Source organism: Anomaloglossus baeobatrachus, chromosome 5 (assembly GCF_048569485.1).
Source record: "Anomaloglossus baeobatrachus isolate aAnoBae1 chromosome 5, aAnoBae1.hap1, whole genome shotgun sequence".
NCBI lineage: Eukaryota > Metazoa > Chordata > Amphibia > Anura > Aromobatidae > Anomaloglossus > Anomaloglossus baeobatrachus.
The window spans coordinates 549,449,335-549,471,296 of NC_134357.1; the positions used below are offsets into that span (position 1 = coordinate 549,449,335).

Below are 21,962 nucleotides of genomic sequence, written 5' to 3' on the forward strand. Positions count from 1 at the left end.
TGACAAGGTGGCCACCGCATTGCTGGAGATTTTCTCCCGAGTGGGTTTTCCCCAGGAAATGCTCACTGACCGGGGGACCCAATTCATGTCCCAGCTGATGGAGGCCCTCTGTAAGCAAGTCCAGGTGCGACATCTGGTGGCCAGCCCGTACCATCCACAGACTAATGGCCTGTGCGAGCGGTTCAATGGCACCTTAAAGCAGATGCTTAAGATGTTGGTCGACTCCCATGGGCGTGACTGGGAGCGGTATCTCCCACACCTGTTATTTGCTTACCGGGAGGTTCCACAGGCCTCAACAGGATTCTCACCGTTTGAGCTCCTGTACGGGCGACGTGTGCGGGGCCCCCTGGCTCTGGTGAAAGAGGCTTGGGAAGGGGATTTGGCCACCCCTGGAGTGTCGGTTATCGAGTATGTCATGCGCTTCCGGGACAAAATGCAGGCCTTGACGCAACTGGTACACGACAATATGGCTCAAGCCCAGGCCGATCAGAAGCGTTGGTACGACCAGAACGCTTGTGAGAGGACCTACCAAGTGGGTCAAAAGGTGTGGGTACTGGTCCCCGTACCACAGGACAAGCTTCAGGCAGCCTGGGAACGCCCATACCTCGTGTACCAGCAGCTCAACCCTGTGACGTACCTGGTCACCCTGGACCCTGCCCGTGGAAGGCGGAAGCCCTTCCATGTGAACATGATGAAGGCACATCATGAGCGGGAGGCATGTGCGCTCCCCGTGTGCAACCTGCCCGAGGAGGGAGAAGCGGAAACCCTCTTGGATATGCTAGCCCAGGTTAGGGCAGGCGGATCCATTGAGGATGTGGAGGTTGGCCACCAGCTCTTGGAGGACCAACGGTCCCAGCTGTGGGCCACCCTCCTCCCCTTCCGGGGGTTGTTTACCAACCAGCCCGGAAGGACTGACTTGGCTGTCCATCACGTGGACACTGGGGATCATCCCCCGATCCGGCGTTCAGCATATCGGGTCTCCCTGGAGGTGCAGCAACACATGCGCCAGGAGATTGACGAGATGCTGAAGCTGGGGGTGATCCAGGCATCCAACAGCGCTTGGGCCTCGCCTGTAGTCCTCGTCCCTAAGAAGGACCGAACCACTCGGTTCTGCGTGGACTACAGGGGGCTCAATGCTGTCACGGTCGCCGATGCGTACCCAATGCCACGCATCGATGACCTGCTCGATCAGTTGGCCGGGGCTCAGTACCTGACCATCATGGACCTGAGCCGGGGATATTGGCAGATCCCCCTGACTCGCAAGGCCAGGGAACGCTCTGCCTTTATTACCCCATTTGGACTATACGAGTCCACGGTGATGCCATTCGGGATGAGGAATGCCCCTGCCACTTTCCAGCGGATGGTCAACACCCTGCTCAAGGGACTTGAAGGGTACGCGGCCGCGTACCTAGATGACATTGCCGTCTTCAGTCCCACCTGGGAGGACCACCTAGAGCATCTAGCACAGGTGCTCAGGCGGATCCACCGGGCAGGTTTGACCATCAAGCCGGGAAAGTGTCAGCTGGCCATGAGCGAGGTCCAGTACCTCGGTCACCGGGTAGGCGGGAGAACACTGAAGCCCGAGCCTGAGAAAGTGGAGGCCATCGCATCCTGGCCCACCCCCAGGACCAAGAAGCAGGTGATGTCCTTCTTGGGGACCGCTGGGTACTATAGGAGGTTTGTTCCACGCTATAGTAGCCTGGCAAAGCCCTTGACGGACCTCACCAAGAAGAAGCTGCCCTCTGCAGTCGATTGGACAATGGACTGCGAGACAGCCTTCCAGGCCCTAAAGGACGCCCTGTCCAGCCCGCCCGTGCTACAGGCAGCCGACTTCACGCGGCCGTTTGTAGTACAGACCGACGCCAGTGACTTCGGCCTCGGTGCGGTGCTCAGCCAGGTGGACTCTGCGAGCCAAGAGCACCCAGTCTTGTACCTGAGCAGGAAGCTGTTACCAAGGGAAGTGGCCTATTCCACGATGGAGAAGGAGTGCCTGGCCATAGTGTGGGCCCTGCAGCGTCTGCAACCCTATCTATACGGGCGCCACTTCATCGTGGAGACGGACCACAATCCCCTCAGCTGGTTGCACACCGTCTCTGGGACGAATGGGCGATTGTTGCGATGGAGCCTTGCGCTCCAGCAATACAACTTCACCATTCGCCACAAAAGGGGCCGTGACCACGGTAACGCAGACGGGCTGTCCCGACAAGGAGAGGTCGCGGACGGGCGCACGGGGGAACACCGGAGTGTGCTGCCCCCTAGCGCCCTCAAAAGGGGGGAGGTGTGAGGCAAATCCCGGGATATGAAGATGAATTATGACTTCCAGTCATAATCGCTCATCACTCCCTGGCAGTGCCCCCCTCCCTTCTTGTTCTCAATGTCCAGCATCTGTGAAGGTGTTACACCTCCATGGCCATCTCCTGTGATATGGAGATGAGATGATGTGGGAACAATGGACACAGGAGGACTCCCTGCCGTGACCCTGTGGTAGGAGCTGCTATCTAATTAGCCAGCTTGGAAGTATCCAGACAGAACGACTCCAGTAAAAAATGGTTCATATCTCGCAAGCCATATTTCCGATAAATATGGCAACCATAAAAATGGTGTCTCCGCATGCGGACGATGCTGGCACACCCTTTTTATGGGAGCGGGAGCTTGGGAAATACCCCAGGCGTGATATCAGCCAATGGGGAACTAGTAGACAAGTCATGAGTCCTCTCATTCTGTAGCTAAATTCATAACTGTCACAATGAGAGCATTGGCGTCCGCCTACGACGCTCCCAGGCCAAGTTATGGCCATATTCCATGTTGTGGATTTTGTCCATAACTCCAGCCAGGGGTGGAGCAGTGCTCCCTCTGAGGTCACGAAGGTAGGAGGGGACCTGGATTTGCCCAGGTTGATAACCCTACTTCGGCCATTTTCCAGTGTTCTTTCGCTGGGGGTCACGTGCAGGAAACATCTGTGGGAGTTCCTAGAAACCTGGTCTACAGCGCCCCCCTGTGGCCAGACGCACAAGGTAACTGATTGAATTGCATACCTGTTTGTAAACCATGCTTTATCTGTAACTGTACTCTGACATATGTATATTCTGTAGATTCCCTATTGTATATATTGTAGTTTCTAGTGTGCTTTAGGCTGATTAAATTATATAATTAATCTTGGGCTGTTCTGTTATCTCGATCTTGAATCCCACGTCTGTGTGTTCGGCTAATAGTTACCGTGAAGCGGTTGGTGGCAGCGAGTTGTGCCAAGGATTATTGTGGGGAGGCCAGTGAGATTCGGGGAGGTTTTATATATTCCGCCCGCGGAGGTCGGGGGAATATATACCCTACTCTCACCGGGGACCCTTCAATAATCGGCATAAGTAGTATAGCGGCCTCCTTGCTTATTGTCGGGCAATTCCATAATTGGCCTGACTATAAGAGGGGCGCTAGAGAGCGCGTCACGTGCTCTGTCTGTCGGTCGGGAGGTATAAAGGAGGGGTGACCCCCACTTGTTACCCCCCGATTGTGACGTACTGGTAGCCAGCGCGGGGGATTTCTGAGTGACCCCCCCGGTGGTTTGTGACACCCCCACTCAACACTATCGAATGCTTTCTGGGCATCTAGCGAAGCGATCACCCTTCGGCCTGGGTTGTCAGGCGGCAACTGTAGATTAAGATATAATCTCCTGATATTAGCAGCTGTCGACCTATTGGCCATGAACCCTGATTGGTCCATATGTATTAGGTTAGATATAACTCCAGTCAGCCGGTTTGACAACACCTTAGCTAGAAGCTTCACGTCCGCTGTTAATAACGAGATGGGTCTATGAGTCTGGAAGCCTCGGATTTTTATCCTCCTTAGGAATTACTACTATTATTGCTTCTCTCATAGATTCAGGCAATACACCCTCCCCCTCCGCCACCTCAAAGACTTTCAATAGTTTGGGTAATAGGATTTCTTCTAACTGTTTATAAATTTCAACTGGTAGCCCATCTGCTCCCGGTGCCTTGTCATTGCTCATGCCATGCAGAGCGTCCTCCAGTTCATCAATAGTAATAGGTGACTCCAGTTTATCTCTATCCGCCACAGACAACACCGGTAGCTCACCTCGCTCAAGAAACGAGTCCACCTCTTCCACCCTCATCTCTCCGCTAGAAGAATATAGCGTGCGATAGAAATCTTTAAAGACCCCAAGGATCTCCTCAACCTCAGTGACCTGTGTCCCCTCTACTGTGTACATACCATGCACAAATGAACTACTCCTTTGAGCTGCAGCTATGACCGATAATAGATGACCAACTTTTTCTCCCTCCTCATAAAAATGCAATTTTTGGAATGCCTGCTTCCTTACCGTCTTCTCCAAAAGCATCTTATTAACCTGTTCATGCACCTGCCTAAGATTTTGCTCGCGTCCGTAGTATTACTCCGAATTGCTTCCAGCTCCGCCTTATCTAAGGCCTCCAGGCTATCTTTCTCATCCTGCCTCGTCTGTGTTTTACGTTTACAGATATCCCTGAACAGGAGCCCCCTGAGGTATGCCTTCATCGCATCCCATACCATCATGGGACCAGTGCTACCCTCGTTGTGGATAAAGAATTCCCCGAGATCCCGTTCTATATTCCCCATATTAATATGACGGATCCATGCTGGATGAAGCTTCCACTCTCCCCTCCTTCCCCCTGTCAGGATCCCCCGTCGTATGGACACTAGAATCGGGCTATGATCTGAAATCACTCTTGTCAGATATTGCACGTCGCCTATCATTGCATCCATCAGATCACTAGCTAGAGCCATGTCAATGCGGGACAGAGTGTTATGCGAAGCCGAATAACAAGAGAAGCAGGATACCCTCCCATTCCTCACTCGCCAGGCATCCACCATTCCAAGTTCCCCAATAAGAGTGCCAAACGAAGTCATACAACTATCCTGAATACCTGGAGGTCTACTACTCCTATCCCAGTACAGATCTATCACATTATTGAAGTCCCCCACCAGTAAAAAAGGGATTACTCCGCCCTTCTCAGAGAACTCCCTTATCTCCCTTAGTTTGGTGCACATATATGGAGGTGGTATATATATTGCAGCTATACACGAGTCTGCCAAATATTTTACACTTGACGGCTACACACTGTCCCTCTTTATCCACATACACTTCTATCTGTTCATATTGCACAGAGTTATGGATCAGCAGTGATACACCCCTTGCATTGTTGGAAAAGGTGGAATGATAGGCCTTCTGCACCCATCTCCTATTTAAAACATGTGTTGTCTCCTTTGTTAGATGCATTTCTAGTAGACATATTACTGACGGGTTCTAGTCTTGAACATATTTAATTATTGCCGCTCTCCTTGACCTATCTGATAACCCTCTAATATTCCAACTCAACACCTTAATTCTATCCCCCATTATCCCACCCAGTAAAACCATCAACCCTTGTAGTATCTCCGCATGCTGCCTCTACCCTACCCCTTTCCCCCCTCCCCCCCCTGCTCCCCTCCCCTCCTGCTCCCCACCACCTCCTGTTTTTGAGTACTCCCGTGAAGCATTGGGTTTTTCAAACCTGGTCCATAATCCCTACTAAATTCCCCCCCACCTCCCTCGCCTTCCCCTCTTAGACACATTCTAAAACTCGTCCCTTTTCCAACAACTCTCCAGTCCCACCCTTTCTATGTATAATCATATTCCACTCAACCAATATAACAGTAAAATGGCGAACAGTAATTAAACTGGAATCTCAAATTGTAAACACCACCACCGCGCCTAATTAGGCAGTCCCCATGTCCTGCGAAGCTCACATCAAACCCCTCGCATTCCCCCTGCATACTACCTCAATCCCAAAGGGAAGGAGGAAAAAAAAAAAAAAAAGGGGGAGAAAAGAAAGAAAAAACAAGAAGGGTCCCCTGTCAGCTCCTAAGGATGTCGTAGAGCCTCAGCCGGCCTTCTCCAACACACTGCAGATTCAGACAGACAGCTCATTCCTTCAAACGGATCCGCTTTTCATTTGCGTCCAACCATTGCATGGCTTCCTCCGGAGTTGTAAAAAAGTGCACCCGCTCCAACGCCGTCACTCTTAGCTTTGCCGGGAACATCATTGAGTATTGCACCCCAATCTCTCGCAGGCGCCTCTTTACTCCTGTAAAAGTCATACGTAGCTTTTGAACAGAAATGGAGTAGTCCGGGTATATGGAAATTCTCTGGCCGTCAATCATAAGATCCTCCATGTCTCTTGCCTTTCGCAGTATAATGTCCCTGTCCCTGTAGTTGAGGAGCTTGGCTAGCATAGTGCGAAGTGCCTGCTGGTTGTGGCTGCATCGGGACTGTGTGCACGTTCCACGACATAGAGTTTGGATAAGGAATCAGCACCAATTTTCCCCCTGAGCCAGTCTTCTACATATTCAGTGGGGTTTCTTCCTTCCGCTTTCTCAGGGATGCCGACAATCCTGATGTTATTCCTTCTAGAGCGATTCTCTAAATCATCATTTTTTGCCATGATTTCAGCTATCTGCTGTGCAAATGTTTTTTCAGACTTTTGTAGTTTTGTAATATGATCCTCTGTTATCCCCACTCTCTCCTCCACAGCTCCTGTTCTCAGGTCGGCTTTTTTGAGGTCTTTCTTAATGTCAGGAACCTCTGCCTGTAATCCCTTAACTTGCTTTGTCAGGGTAGTCAGAGCTTCTTTACAAAAAGACACCACTGCAAAAACGTCCTTTAAAGTGAGGTTTTCTGGAGCCTCCTCTGCACTATGTGCTTTCTCCACTTATGTATTATCTTGCTGCTTTTCACCATCCCCCATCTCATCAGAGCTGGCATTATCTTCCCCCTCCTCTCCTTTCTCACCTCTGTTATCTCTATGCTGACGTGATTTCTCTGGAGTCCAGGCAAACTGCTCCAGCCTTGCAGCGACCTGCATCCTCTGCTGACAGGCTGTATTAACTTTCTCAGCTTCCTGCCTTATCATGGCACCATCTTGAGAGCCAGGGACTTTCCCGCCTCCATTATCTTTTTGCCTGTGACGGACCATGGCACCACTCTGCATCCACCAGACTCACCCCAGACAAGTCCTCACCACCTTATCTTCCTGACAGCCGACTGAGGCAGTGATAACAGCGGTATTCAGGTATTTATCATGGGTGTTTGCAGGAGAGCTCCACAGACACGTCTCCTCACATTGCCGTCCAGGCCACGCCCCCCGACAGTCTGATTGTCAGAGGAGTGATGACCCAGCAGGTCCAATTTCGGACTGTGGATCCTTTTTTCTCTAAGATGAGAGCCACCGCTAGAGATGTCTAGTAGCATCTGTTTCATAGAGAACACAAGAGAACTCAACAAAGTGAGCGCTCCAGTGTATCGGACAGTCAGGGAGATAGCTGCCAGCCGAATGATATGACAGATGTCTATAGTGTATGGGAGAGTCAGGAAGATAGCTGCCAGCTTTATGATGGGACAGATGCCTATAGTGTATGGGAGAGTCAGGGAGTTAGGTGCCAGCCGAATCATGAGACAGCTGTCTATAGTGTATAGGAGAATCAGGGAGATAGCTGCCAGCCGAAATCTAATAAATTAAATACAGCTACATCCACAGGAATACATCACCAGAACCAACCTCAAATCACGATAATATCACCAGAACCACCATTTGCACACTGCTACATCACCAGAACCACCAAATGCACACTGCTACATCACCGGAACCACCATAGGTACATGACTGCATCACCAGAACCAGAGAGACAACCAGAACTTTGATCTGCCCTGAGTAGGGCAGATGAAAGTATTGTAGTGCGCCTGCGCAGGACCTCAATGCCTGCTAGTGTGGATGACGTAGGATGACGTAATGCACCCAGGCTTCAGAAGAAGGAGGACAAATATGGCCGAAAGAGGAGGCGCCGCTACCTGAGAACGAAGACATCCATTCGACCAGTCTGCACCGCACCGCCCTTTAGGTGAGTATTATAAAGTGATTTTTACGTTTTACACAGCGGCCTGGGCTCTTATATACAGCATGCTAGAATGCTGTATATAAGAGTGGTGGGCGCAGCTTATAGTCATCAAATCTGGTGACACGTTCCCTTTAACCCCTTCACGACCGGCCGATTTTTCGCTTTCCGTTTTTTTTGGGTTTTTTTGCCATTCTTTTTCTGAGAGACGTAACTTTTTTATTTTTCAGTCAATATGGTCATGTGAGGGCTCATTTTTTGCAGAACGAGCAGTACTTTTAAATGAAACCATAGGTTTTACCATATAGTGTACTGGAAAACGGCAAAAAAATTCCAAATGCAGAAAAATTGCAAAAAAAAGTGCGATAGCACTATTGTTTTTGAGATATTTTATTCACTGTGTTCACTGTATGGTAAAACTGATGTGTGGGTGTGATGCCTCAGGTCAGTGCGAGTTCGTAGACACCAAACATGTATAGGTTTACTTTTATATAAGGGGTTAAAACAAATTCGGAAGTTTGTCTGAAAAAAGTGACGCACGTTTTATGCCATATTCCGTGACCCGTAGTGTTTTCATTTTTCGGGATCTATGGCTCAGTGATGGCTTATTTTTTGCGACTCGAGCTGAAGTTTTTAACGGTACCATTTTTGCGCAGATGCTACGTTTTGATCGCCTGTTTTGCGCAAAAGTTGTGGCGACAAAAAAACGTCATTTTGGCGTTTGGATTTTTTTTGCCACTATGCCGTTTACTGATCAGATTAATTAATTTTATATTTTGATAGATCGGGCATTTCTGAACGCGGCGATACCAAATGTGTGTATATTTTTTATTTTTTTAACCCTTTAATTTTCAATGGGGCGAAAGGGGGGTGATTTGAACTTTTAGGTTTTTTTGTTTTTTTTTTTAATTTTTTAAAACTTTTTTTTTTACTTTTTTTTTTATTTTACTAGTCCCCCTAGGGGGCTATTGCGATCAGCAATCCGATCGCCCTGCACTATCTGCTGATCACAGCTACACAGCTGTAAACAGCAGATACGTGCACTTCCTGCTTCCCTGACCTCCGTACAAAGCGAAAGTGAAAGTGGTTCATGTCTAGCACAGGAGTCATCACATGACCCTCTGCTACCATGACAACCACCGGAAGTCACGTGATCATGTCACGTGACTTCCGGTATTGGGCGGTAAGTAAAACTTTAACGTGATTGCGTTTATAATGGCGCTGTCACATATTGACAGCGCCATTTCAGGGGTTAAACGGCACGAGCAGATAACGATTCTGCTCGTGCCTAGCAGGCACACATCTCAGCTGTGAAAATCAGCTGAGATGTGCGCCGATCGCGACATGCTGCTGCCGGCAGACCGCGGGCAGTAACGTTATGACCGCTAGGACGTAATTTTACTGCCCGCTGTCGTTAAGAGGTTAAAGAAGCACTCTGGTCATTTTTTTCCCTAAACCAGTGTAAATGTTAGTGTAGTGTAAGGTCTGTGATCGCTGTTTACTCATGTAGCAGACTCTATGATGACTTCACATCCACAGCTCGTCTCTGCAGACTTCCCTCTTCTCCCGTCTTCTGCAGCACATCTCACCATGGTACCCTGAAAAATAACAATGTCATTATAATGTTCCCGAATAACAATAACTACAAATGCTGTACAATAAATAAGTCCTATGCTGTGGACTGAAAAAAATAATTGCTCCTCACTGTGCTCCCCGCAAAAGAATATTACTCCATACAATCCCTCTTAATGTACATGGCCTCCACACTATCCTCTCCCATAAAATATTTCCATTACACTGTCCCCACTTATATACTATGACCGCCACACTGCCCACTAATAAACTGAAACGCCAGACTGTCCTCCTTTATAAACCATACCCACCACACCTTCCTCAATTATGAAATATGATCTATACACTGTCCTCACATCATGCTTCCCCCTCCTCACAATGTCCCATGCATTCTGCCCCTCTCCATATGGGACTCTCACACTGCCCTTTTCCATACTGAGCCTCCTATGCGGCACCTTCTTAATGCGCTCCAAATGCTGCCTGCCCCTTCTCCATAATGACACCTTCATGCTGCACTACTCATCATACAGAGACCACCATGCTACCTCATGCCTATTGCTGAGGACCCCCCACACTACCTCACATTTCATACTGAGTCCCCTACATTGCTCCACTCCATACTGAGCCCACCCATGCTGCCCCCTTTCCATACTGAGCCCTCACACTACCCCTATTCATATTGAGCCCCCATGCTACCCCTTTTCCATAATTAGCTCCCAATGCTTCCCCCTCTCCATACTTAGTGAGTTTATACACGGCACTTCTGGGGGTGGTGCACAAGTAGGGTCCAAAACCGTCTCCAGTAGATGTAGAAACTTGGCACTCAAGATCAATGTGAATAGTGGTTTTTATTGTGAAGAACTTGTAGGACCACCACAAGCAAATCATTGCCACATAGACAGCGGTGGACACCACGTCATACCCAGCTACGCCGCTTGCCACGCTACTATATTTTCTGAGGACCTTCTGCACGCACACTGTTGAAGGTCTTTTGACCGAAACATCTGTGCTTGTGCTGGTCCTAAAAGTTCTTCACAATAAAAACCACTGTTCACATTGATCTTGAGTGCCAAGTTTCTACATCTACCCCTCTCTATACTGAGACCCCTAACATACTGAGTCACTTTTCCCCATCGATTTTGTCCCGTGCACTATCCCTCACTCTGTAAGCCCCTCTAAACCCCCCATCTACAGCAATAGGCCCCCGAAACCTACCTCCTACAGCAATAGGCTCCATAAAACCCCCTCCTACAGCAATAGGCTCCCTAAACCCCCCTCCTACAGCAATAGGCTCCCTAAACGCCCCTCTACAGCGATAGGGCCCCTAAGACTATACTAATAGCCCCAGCCCCCTAACCACTGTCTAGAGTCATAGGCCCCCTAATCCCCAGACTACAATAATAGGCCTCCTAATTCTCAGACTATAGCCTCCTCCTGCCCCCCCCCCCCCCCGCAATCACCAGACTATAACCTCTACCTGCCCCTCCCCCACAATCTCCAGACTAAAGCCTCTACCTGCCCCTTCCCCCACAATCCCCAGACTATAGCCTCTACCTGCTCCTCCCCACAATCCCCAGACTATAGCCTCCACCTGCTCCTCCCCCCCATAATCCCTAGACTATAGCCTCTACCTGCCCCTCCCCCACAATCCCCAGACTATAGTCTCTACCTGCTCCTCCCCACAATCCCCAGACTATAGCCTCTACCTGCTCCTCCCCCACAATCCCCAGACTATAGCCTCTGCCTGCCCCTCCCCCACAATCCTCATGTTATAGCCTCTGCCTGCCCCTCCACCACAATCCCCACATTATAGCCTCTGCCTGCCCCTCCCTCACAATCCCCAGACTATAGCCTCTACCTGCTCCTCTCCCACAATCCCCAGACTATAGCCTCTACCTGCTCCTAACCCACAATCCTCATGTTATAGCCGCTGCCTCCCCCTCCCCCACAAGCCTCACGTTATAGCCTCTGCCTGCCCCTCCCGCACAATCCTAATGTTATAGCCTCTGCCTGCCCCTCCCCCACAATCCTCACGTTATAGCCTCTGCCTGCCCCTCCCCCAAAATCCTCACATTATAGCCTCTGCCTGCCAATCCCCCAAAATACTCACGTTATAGCCTCTGCCTGCCCTTCCCTCACAATGCTCACTTAATAGAATTAGGAACACCCTCACCTTTCCTATGAGTCTTCAGCTCTCGAGCAATTACCTGCTCCTGTGCCCGCCGCCCTCCTCCTCCTACTGCTGCTGCTCCTCCGCTGTCCATCGTCCTCCTGCTGGCTGTGGTGAGTGTTCTGTCCTCCTCCGCGGCATCTGCCGCAGTGGACGCCACAGCACAGAGCTGATTGGCGTGCCTCTGACTCCGGAAGTGCAGGCACCAGCGCTTCCAGGGTCAATCAGCTCCCTGTGCCCGGATTTAATCGACTGTCTAATGGAGGGGGGGAGGATGTAAAAATAAAAAATAATTTATTTTTATTGGTACCAGAAAGTGCCGCCCTCCACAGCGCGCTGCCCCAGGCTCCGGACCACGGGTGCCTAGTGGTAAATATGGCCCTGGGTTTTCCCCCATTTAGTATGTGCTCCATGGACAATGCTGCCACATGAATATCTTGTGGGATGTATTCATGCCATTAACAGGCATTCAAGGGTGAATATGTCTGCGCTCGATGTCGGCGTGTTACATATTTGGAAGCCCTGGTAATGGATCTAAATATGCAGCATGCAACATTCAGGAGCATTGCAAACCTGGAGAGGAGTTCAGAGCTCTTCATGCTCTGGCTTGGGCCAGTGATTTGGAGGGTAGAGGTGGGGAAGTTCAAGATCCAGACATAGATAGCTGGGTAATAGTTAGAAGAAGGGGTAAGGGGAAAAGTGTCAAGAAGCCTAGTCCTGACCTAGCACATCCTAGTAAATATGCCTGTTTGGCTGATATTGGGGATGCAGGGAGGTTAGTTGTGCAAAAAACGGGATAGCTAGAGCAGACAGAGAGAATGAGACAGAAGGGGTCAATGAGGGTTTAGGGGGGACATGCAAGAAATGTAGGGAGCCGAGTAGGAGTAATAATAGTCCTAGTAATATTAAATGTCTGCTGGCAAATGCAAGAAGTCTTACAAACAAAAGGAATGAATTGGAGACTCTTATGTCAACCACAGATTATTATGTAGTGGGCATTATGGAAACCTGGTTGTATGAGATCCATGACTTGGTGACAAACGTACAGGGTTACACCACATTCAGAAAAGACAGGAAAGACAAAAAAGTGGAGGGGTGTGTATATTTATCAAATATAACTTAAGACCTGTGCTAAATGACGACCTTGGGAGGAGATGCGATCATGTAGCGTCAGTATGGGGAGGGAAATAATGGAAAGCTGCTAATTGGAGTTTGCTAGAAGCCTCCTAACATAGCTGATCAGGTAGTGGATGAAATGCTGCAACAAATTGAAAAGGCAGCAAATATTAATTATAATCGGGTCCTTATTATGGGGATTTCAACTATCCAGATATACATTCTGGTAGTGCTAAAAGCTACAATTTCTTATCTACAATTCAACACAATTGCCACTCGCAGTTAGTAGATGAACAAAAGAAGGGAGATAATTTGAAGGATTTGGTCCTGTCAAATAGACCAGATACAATTTCTGATTTATAGGTCCTGGAGAATTTGGGATTCCGTGACCATGATATGATAAGTTTTAATTAGAAAATGGAAAACCTGGAATTTTAGGAAAGCTGATTTCAACAAATCAAGGGAGGAGCTTAATCGTGTAGATTGGGACAATGTCATGGAAACTGAGGATACCGAACATAAATGGGGTAAGTTTAAAGCTATATTTCAAGAATCCTGTAGAAAGTGTACGCCCCCTAGTAATAAAATATCCAGAAATAAAAAGAAACCACAAGGGTAAATAAGACAATACAAAGTATAATAAAACAAAGGGCATTAAACAAACATCTTGAAGACTGAGAATACGGAAATAGAATTTCAGGAGTATAAAGATCTCAAAAGGAAATGTAAAAGAAAAAGAAATCGCCAAAGGCATTAAAATAAATCCGAATTTTTTTATAAATACATAAATTCCAAAAAGAAAAAAAAAGATGGTATTGACCCACTAAAAGATAATAACAGGATAATTATAGAGGACAAAGCAAAGGCTGAGATATTAAAGAGGCACTTTTCATCCGTGTTCACCAATGAAACGACTGTTCGAGGGATCAGGACTGTAAACAAGAAGATCCCGATGGGGCAAAAATCAAAGTTCACCCCCTGACATAACTACTTTAAAAGGGAACCTGTCAGGTCCCTAATGCCCTCTAACCTAGCAGCAGGCACACATGTGGGCTAAAATTCCCTTCCTATCCATTCCTGTCTAATGCTATTGATAAGAACCAATGTTTAAAAAAAGTCTGCCCTCTTTCCTGGTTATCACGTCCCTGCGTACATGATAATATGTTTAACAAAATCGGCATCTTTGCCAGTGCTATAAATAGCCGCGCAAGTGAGAGGCTTTGTTCCCCTCAGCATTGAGGTTCTCTGGTGCTGTGAGAGGCTAACTGCGCAAGATCGGAAGTCGTCCGAACCTCTGGTAATGCACACTACTCTGAAGCAGGGTGTACGCGTGCCGGCTTCAGAGAGACGGAGTGTGCATGATCGAACTTGCGGACGACTTCCAATCATGCAAAGTGAGCCACTCTGACACATACACCCAGCATCAGAGAAGCTCAATGCTAAGAGGGAGAAACCCAAGCACATACGTGAATTTGCATAGTGCTTGTAAAGACGCTGCTTTTGTAAAGCAGAGGAGTGTTAACATGGAAAGAGGGCAAATTAGTAGGGGGAATCAATACCCCTGCGAGTAGTGACAGCCCTCATTAGCATAGGGAAAATGACCCCTACAAATAATTTTTAAAGCATTGTTTTTTGACAATAGCATTAGACAGGGATGGTTAGGCAGGGAATTTTACTAACGACGTAGCTGTGGCCGCCGAACAAACTCTTTTTTAAGGGGGCGGTTCGTTCGGCGTCATAGCCACGTCACACAGCGGGAAACCAATAGAAGCGGAGGGGCAGAGAGCAGCCGCATGAACGTCACTCCCACCTCATTGCCGGAGGACGCAGAAACGCTGTTGTTCGTCGTTCCTGGGGTGTCACATGTAGCGATGTGTGATGCGTCAGGAATGACGAACAACCTGCGTCCTAAACGAGCAACGATATTTGTGAAAGGAACGATGTGTCAACAATCAACGATTTTGTGAGTATTTCGGATCGTTAGCAGTCGCTGGTAAATGTCACACGCAACGACATCGCTAACAACGCCGGATGTGCGTCACGAATTCCGTGACCCCAGCGATGTCTCGTTAGTGATGTCGCTACGTGTAACGGGGCCTTTAGACTCTTCTTGATATAACAACTGACAATTAGCATGGATTTATGAAAGATAAGTCGTGTCTAACCAACATGGTTGGTTTCTATTAGGAGATAAGTGTAAATCTGGATATTGGTTAAGCAGCTGATGTGATTTAGCTAGACTTTGCAAAGGCATTTGATATTGTGCAACATAACAGCCTTAGGTCGGTTTCACATTTGCGTCGTTTTGACGGAAACGGAATCCAGCACAGATGAAGTACAGTTCATTTATTTACAGTGGAAGCTCAACACCATGTGGACACATGCGGTTGTGTATGAAGCACACAACTGCATGGTGGCACACTTCCACTGTAAATTAATATAACTATACTGCATCTGTGCTGAATTCTGTTTCCGTCAAAACGACGCAAATGTGAAACCGACCTTATAATGAAGCTCCTGAAGCAAGGACTAGGGGAAACTATAAGCAGATGGGTAAGGAATTGGCTAAGATAGGAAACAAAGAGTAGTCATAAATGGTATATTCTCTCAATAGGCTATAGTCAGCAGTGGAGTACCGCAGGGATCTTTGCTATTACCGATTCTTTTTAATCTCTTTATTAATGACCGTGTGAATGGGATGAAGAGCAAGGGTACCGTCACACTAAATGATATACCAGCGATTCTGACCACGATACGACCTGGTCAGGATCACTGGTACGTCACTACAGGGTCGCTAGTGAGCTTTCAAACAGTCAGATCTTCTCAACGATGCAGCAACGATACGGCAATCCATAACGACCAGTACAACGATATCGGCGGTCGCTGGGACCCTGTCACATAGCACGATTCAAATCTTGATTAGTAACATAGGCGTGCATCTACATTGCCTTTTCCGCGCCCCCTCTGCTCCGATTGGTGGTCGTAACTGCGTTGTGACTGGGCGGCCTTGCCTTTAGAGAAGGCAACATAATAGCGCTTCTATCCTTCTCCATCCTACAGTCCCGATGCAGAATGGACAGTGTTACGATCTGCTACTACACGCGGTCTAGGACAAGTGAATTCAGCCCTCTGAACTGTACTGCGATCTACAAGACAGAACAGAGGATGAAAACGGCCAATCCGAACGCAGTAGCGATCACCAATCGGAACAGAGAGGACACAGAAAACAACGAAGATGCACGCCTACGTGAGTCGCGAATGAGGTCGTTGGGTAAGATATCAAACACACAGATGCGCGCTGCCCTGCGGGAGCCCGACGACCAAAAAATAAACCAGAACAGTGTGTAACGATCAGCGATTTCACAGCAGGGACCACACACACACACGGCGATACGTCACAAAACCTGTGACTCAGCAGCGATCTCGCTAGCGATCTCGCTATGTGAGAAGTACTCCTAAAGTGTCAGTCTTTGCCGATGACACCAAACTATGTAGGTTAATAAAAACTGACCTTGACAGTACAATACAGTAAAACGATCTGGATAAGATGTCAATATGGATAGACACTTAGCAAATGAGATTGAATGTTGATAAATGTAAAGTAATGCACCTAGGACGGAGTAATCCTATTACATTAAATGGAAGCAAACCCGGGACTACAGAACAGCAGAAAGACTTGTGTATTCTGGTTACAAGTAAGCTGACAAGGCCCTATTGCAAAAAGTAGTAATGGCAGACACTTAAACATCTTTTCAAACACAGCTGCATGATTTCCTCATTACACATAAAATTGTGGGTTATAGATAATTTAGTGAAAAAAATGTATAATTGGTGAAGTAAGGATGAACTAGATGGACCTATGTCTTTTTTCAACTTATGTAACTATATAATTACTGTATGCATGATTAGAGTAGATGAGACCAGAAGTACCATCCAGACTGGCAGTATGGGTGTGTGTGCAGTCCAACTGGAGGAATCAGCTCTCTGCTTCATCCAATTGGAAAGCACCACACCCTACTAAAGCCAGAAGCATATTGCTGGAAGGTGTCAGACAGATATAGCTTTGTCCTCCTCCTGTTCGGTCCCATGTGCTCAGCTCCCGCTTTGAGTATATATTTCCTGTTGTGACCCCGGCCTATTTACTGACTACTCTTGCATCATCTCATTTTCTATTATGCCTTCCAGTTTCTGACCTGGCTACCGGACTATTCTTCATGTTATCTCGGACCACCAAACAGTACCTAAGCCTGTGGCCCAGGCTAGGGCTTCCTTTTTAAGTCCAGATCCATGTATGGGGGTTAAAGTGTGAATGGCAAGGCAATCCCTGGGATCTGGAAAGCAGAGTAGAAAGTGCAAAGTCTGTTTATGGTTGCCAGTTTCTGAGCTATCAGGTGACCACAAACACTCTCCTCGTTACTTTCTGCCTGTGAAGTAAGGCCACTTTACACACAACGATATCACTAACAAGATATCGCTGGGGTCACGGAATTCGTGACACACATCTGGCGTCGTTAGCGATGTCGTTACGTGTAACAGCTACGAGCCACCGCTAGCGATCAAAAATACTCACCTAATCGTTGATCGTTGACACGTCATTCCTTTCCCAAATATCGTTGCTGATTTTGGACGTAGGTTGTTTGTCGTTCCTGAGGCAGCACACATCGCTACGTGTGACACCCCAGGAACGACGACAACAGCGTTCCTGCGTCCTCCGGGGGTCCTTCCGGGCCCCAGGAAGAAGGCATTAGATCGAAACCTATAGGTCGGGGTTTCTTGGATCCTCACTCCACGACTCAGGTATATGTTATATTATTACTGAATTTGAGAGTTTTTTTGCTTTTTTCAATTGCACCTGCTTGATGTCCTCCAAATACCACCATTTTTTACCTTGGATACCTAATCTCTATGGTATGTGGCAGTAGCCTTTTACATTTAACTTTGTAAGTGGTGGCTGGTGGACATTTTTGTATGGTGCTTTTGTCTAGCTGCAATTTTATGTCTCTTTCACTCTATTTTTTGTTACAATACTACTGAGCTGTGGAGTGAGTACGCCACCTGCTGGTCCTCTCACCAAAGTCTTTTTTAATCCTTTTATGCAATTTTCCTGTTTATATTAAATACTCAATAAACTCATTTTCTAATTTCACAAAATTGCCGTTGTACAGTTTTTCTTCCTTTTTTCTCCAAAATAGAGAAAAAGTAGATTCATCGTATATATTGGCAGGATTTTCGGAAGGAAACAGCATCATCACTCTCCGCTTTCTCTTAGAGGTCCATCATAATATCATTCTAAAAGTGATGTTGTAACTTATCCGCACATTCTACATACACTGTCATTTGGCTTTGTAGTTTATAGATCCGGGCAGCTTTGAGCACACGACTTCTAATACCAACAGAAGGACCTTCAATGCCCAAAGTAATGGGGACAGATTCAAAGCAATGTGGTTTAGTGGCAGAATGGCGACCACTTGATTTTGATATGGCCAGACTACACCACCGATAAAGCAGCCACAACCGGTGATTGAGAAAAATCTGTGACTTATCTGCATTTAGTGATCACTACTCACCTGGGCGGTTATCTGTAGGAACCTCCTCATTACTCCGCTCATCACCCCTCACATATGTCTCTGTAGTATTAATATGGGTCAGATCTTCACCCTAAAACAAATATTGTAAAAGTCACAGACAGATGGAGAAGTCACATCTATCATCAGCTCTAATCCTGTCATCTCCACCGCTCTCATTACACAAGTATAACACATATAATACTGGTGGAAAAAACAAGACTGAGCACAAGACCTTCACAGCCGTCTACATATCATGGGGAGATTTCATGACACCTTCTCTCCATCTACCTGAGGATCCTGAGGAACATTGGGATCTTCTTGTTTACAGTCCTGTTGGAGAAGAGGACGGGGACATCTCTCTGGTGTTGTCCTCTTACTGGATAGAACTGGAGGAGACACATACAGGGACTGAATTCATTCCTTACTTACATACAGATAATTATAGGCAGTGTGTATTTAGTCCTGCCAATTACCTCGTGATGTGAGGGGCTGGGGAACCTCCATCAAGACGTCCTTGTACAGATCTTTGTGTCCTTCTAAATACTCCCACTCCTCCATGGAGAAATAGACGGTGACGTCCTGACACCTTATAGGAACCTGACACATACAATGATACCGTCACCCCCGATCCCTTCATAGCGTTACTGTATAATGTCCCAGCATTCCCAGCAGTGTCACCTCTCCAGTCAGCAGCTCAATCATCTTGTAGGTGAGTTCTAGGATCTTCTGGTCATTGATGTCCTCATGTATCGGGGGGTGAGGTGGAGGCCCCGTGATTGGGCTCAGGGGTCTTCCCCATCCCTCAGACACAGGGGCCTGACAGCGCTCACTAGAGGTCTTCTTCACTACTGTGTAATCCTGGTTATGGAGAGACACAGTAAGAAATCTCACTACAGACATTTCCAGAGTCCTCACCTCTCCAGTTCTGTCCATCTGTTATTCCCATAGATAAGAATGGTGTAATGTGACGTCATCAGAATCTCTCACCTCTCCAGTAAGCCGGAAGAGGATCTCTAGGGTGAGGTGTAATATCCTCTCCGCCATCTTGTCCCTGTCCATATCCATCCTTCACGGGGCAATCAGTAAAAATCTAATATATAGCTCTACTGAGAGGATCCGATATTGTAGGGACCTGAATGGGGAGAAGATGACGATGTAACATCATAAAGAATCCGCTGTAATAATACAATTACTGGAGATAATAAGGGGAAACATATGAGGAGATATAATGTGTAGATGATGTATTCTCTCTTGACTCGTATGGGCTGGAACATAACTTAAATTGGTGACTAAGATGTCTCATCAATTTTCCCAATCACTGGACATCTACTAATAAATCCTATATATTTAGGCCACACACACAACAAGCAGTTTCCTCCTCGGAGTCGGCAGCTGAATACGTTTCTCATAGACTCATCTTCCATATCGCTAATTCTCCTCTCATTTACCGACACTGGAATCGGCATCAGCAAAACTGCAGGAGATATTCATTACACGTGAGAGGAGAAATAACGACTTCATCATGAGGACAACATCTTCGTTTTCTACTACGTCTCTATAAACATATTTGGCCGGAGTCCATCACTGACTCTATCACCATCAGCTTGCCTATATAAATATTTCCTGTCTTATCTGCTGTAATCTTTTATCATATTAGATCTCATGTCTGATTCACACACACACAAGTTTGAAGCATTTATACAAGATTATTTATATGAACATTGAGGACAAAAGTCATTATGCAAAAATTTACATATATAGTGATTTATTTATTTATTAATTTGCATATGATGTTTTTTTTCTGGTATTTTCCCCTTAGGCTTCCCTTTATTACATGAAAAATACTAGAAAAACAAGTGTTAGAAATTATCCAAAATAAAATTAGCACATGAATCCAATACACTTTGGATTAAAGTCAGATGAAAGTGCTGATTGCGGAAGGAATTGGTCGACAGTATAATATATATGGAGCTTCCTGACAGATGACGACAGGGCGGAGAAGAATCTGGCGTGCTGAATTTCAGAGACTAATCCGTTTCTTCCAGGAGATAATCCTCCGCTTCAGGAGTCTGGAGGCGTCTCTCTCTTAGGCCCTTTTCACACGTCAGTGATTCTGGGACGTTTGTGCTTTTTTTTAAACGTACCAGAATCACTGACATACGCAGACCCATTATAATGAATGGGTCTGCTCACACGTCAGTGATTTTTCACTGCACGTGTCTCCGTGCAGCGTACCCGCGTGTGCGTGTTTGTCGCACGGAGACATGTCCATTTTTTTCTGGCATCACTGATGTTCCACGGACCACGCAGTTGTGTGATCTGTGAAACACGTGCCAGAAAAAAACGTGCTTTTAAAATTAAAAACATTTTAACTCACCCGGCGTCCAGCGATGTCCTCTGCAGCCCGTTCTGCCGGCTGCTTCTGAGCCGGCTCATTATTGTCGCGCATATTCATTATGCGCGACACAGCCGACCCGGAAGCAGCTGCTGCGGGGGTCACCGCCAACCGGATGCTGCACCGCGGGAGCGATCAGCACCATGGACAGCGGGAGCGGGCACAGGTGAGTAGTTTTCTAAGTGCAATCACGGGCCACGGAGAACGGAGCCCGGATTGCACTTAGACAACCCACGTGTGCCGTGATTAACGGCACACGCAGGGACATGTGCGTGTTTTACACGCCAGTGAAAAACGTCTGTGTTTTTCACTGACGTGTGAAACGGGCCTTAGAGAGCACAGGAAAGCTGGAGTGTTGGTGTGTACGGGGTAGTCGGGAAAGAAGTCATCAGCACAATGATGGTTTGGCCAACAGTTATCTCCTGTATATGGGGCCGTTAGCATTACACTGACAGGAGGAGAATACTTTGCATTACAGTAGTGCGGGGTCATCGGAGTAATCACAGCCGGATGTTGTGCGACCGCACTAATTAGCATTGTTTTTTTTAATCCAATCAATTTTTATTGTAGGAAGTTACATTACAAAAAAGGAGAAATTCAGGTAACATTGGCAATAATACACAAAGAAAACAACGCTGTAACATGTGGTAGTATCACCTTTGATTATGATTCACATTTCCTGTCACACCACCACCAATCATGTCTGATGCAAGTTGCAACTTTTTTAGGTTAATCAATACCAAATACGTATAGAGTCAACCTACCAATTTACTCTTTAATCCTCAAAATGAGGGATCCAAACAACCAGAACCAGAGAGTAAGAAAGGAAGATAAGAAAAGGGAGGGGAGAGAGAGGTGGGGGAGATGGGGAGAACCATGGATGGTTGCAAGGAAGCAACCAGGGAGGGGGAGGGGAGAGGGAGGGAATTGGATGGCGTTTTGGGGTAGCCCGAGCAGTAACAACAACAGAGATTTAAACACCTTGACTATTGACATGTGGTATGGGTGAACTCCCTGCGTAACACACACTTTGAGCCTATTTGACCCGTTTTTAATTATCAACAGTTTGCCCTGGAAACAGATGCCTGACAGGGGATGCATATACAGAGTTTAACCACGTGTCCCAAATCTGAAGTATTTTGTTTTTGGCGTGGATGGAGTGAGCCAGACAGAACTCGTATTGGCATTGGAGATTAATTCGGTTATATAGTTCAACTAATGT

At 47.1% G+C, this 21,962-nt stretch overlaps 1 protein-coding gene across 1 annotated transcript in view; it reads right to left on the reverse strand.

Annotated features, from left to right (window-relative positions):
* Window positions 1–21,962, reverse strand: part of LOC142312966 (uncharacterized) — a 220,074-nt gene that overhangs the window by 127,430 nt on the left and 70,682 nt on the right. Inside the window, exons 9-13 of the mRNA XM_075351955.1 lie at window positions 19,333–19,410; window positions 19,024–19,203; window positions 18,819–18,942; window positions 18,634–18,731; window positions 18,346–18,436 (exon numbers count right to left, since the gene is read on the reverse strand). Coding sequence (XP_075208070.1) covers window positions 18,346–18,436; window positions 18,634–18,731; window positions 18,819–18,942; window positions 19,024–19,203; window positions 19,333–19,410 — 571 coding nt within the window. The remainder of the gene's footprint in view (window positions 1–18,345; window positions 18,437–18,633; window positions 18,732–18,818; window positions 18,943–19,023; window positions 19,204–19,332; window positions 19,411–21,962) is intronic.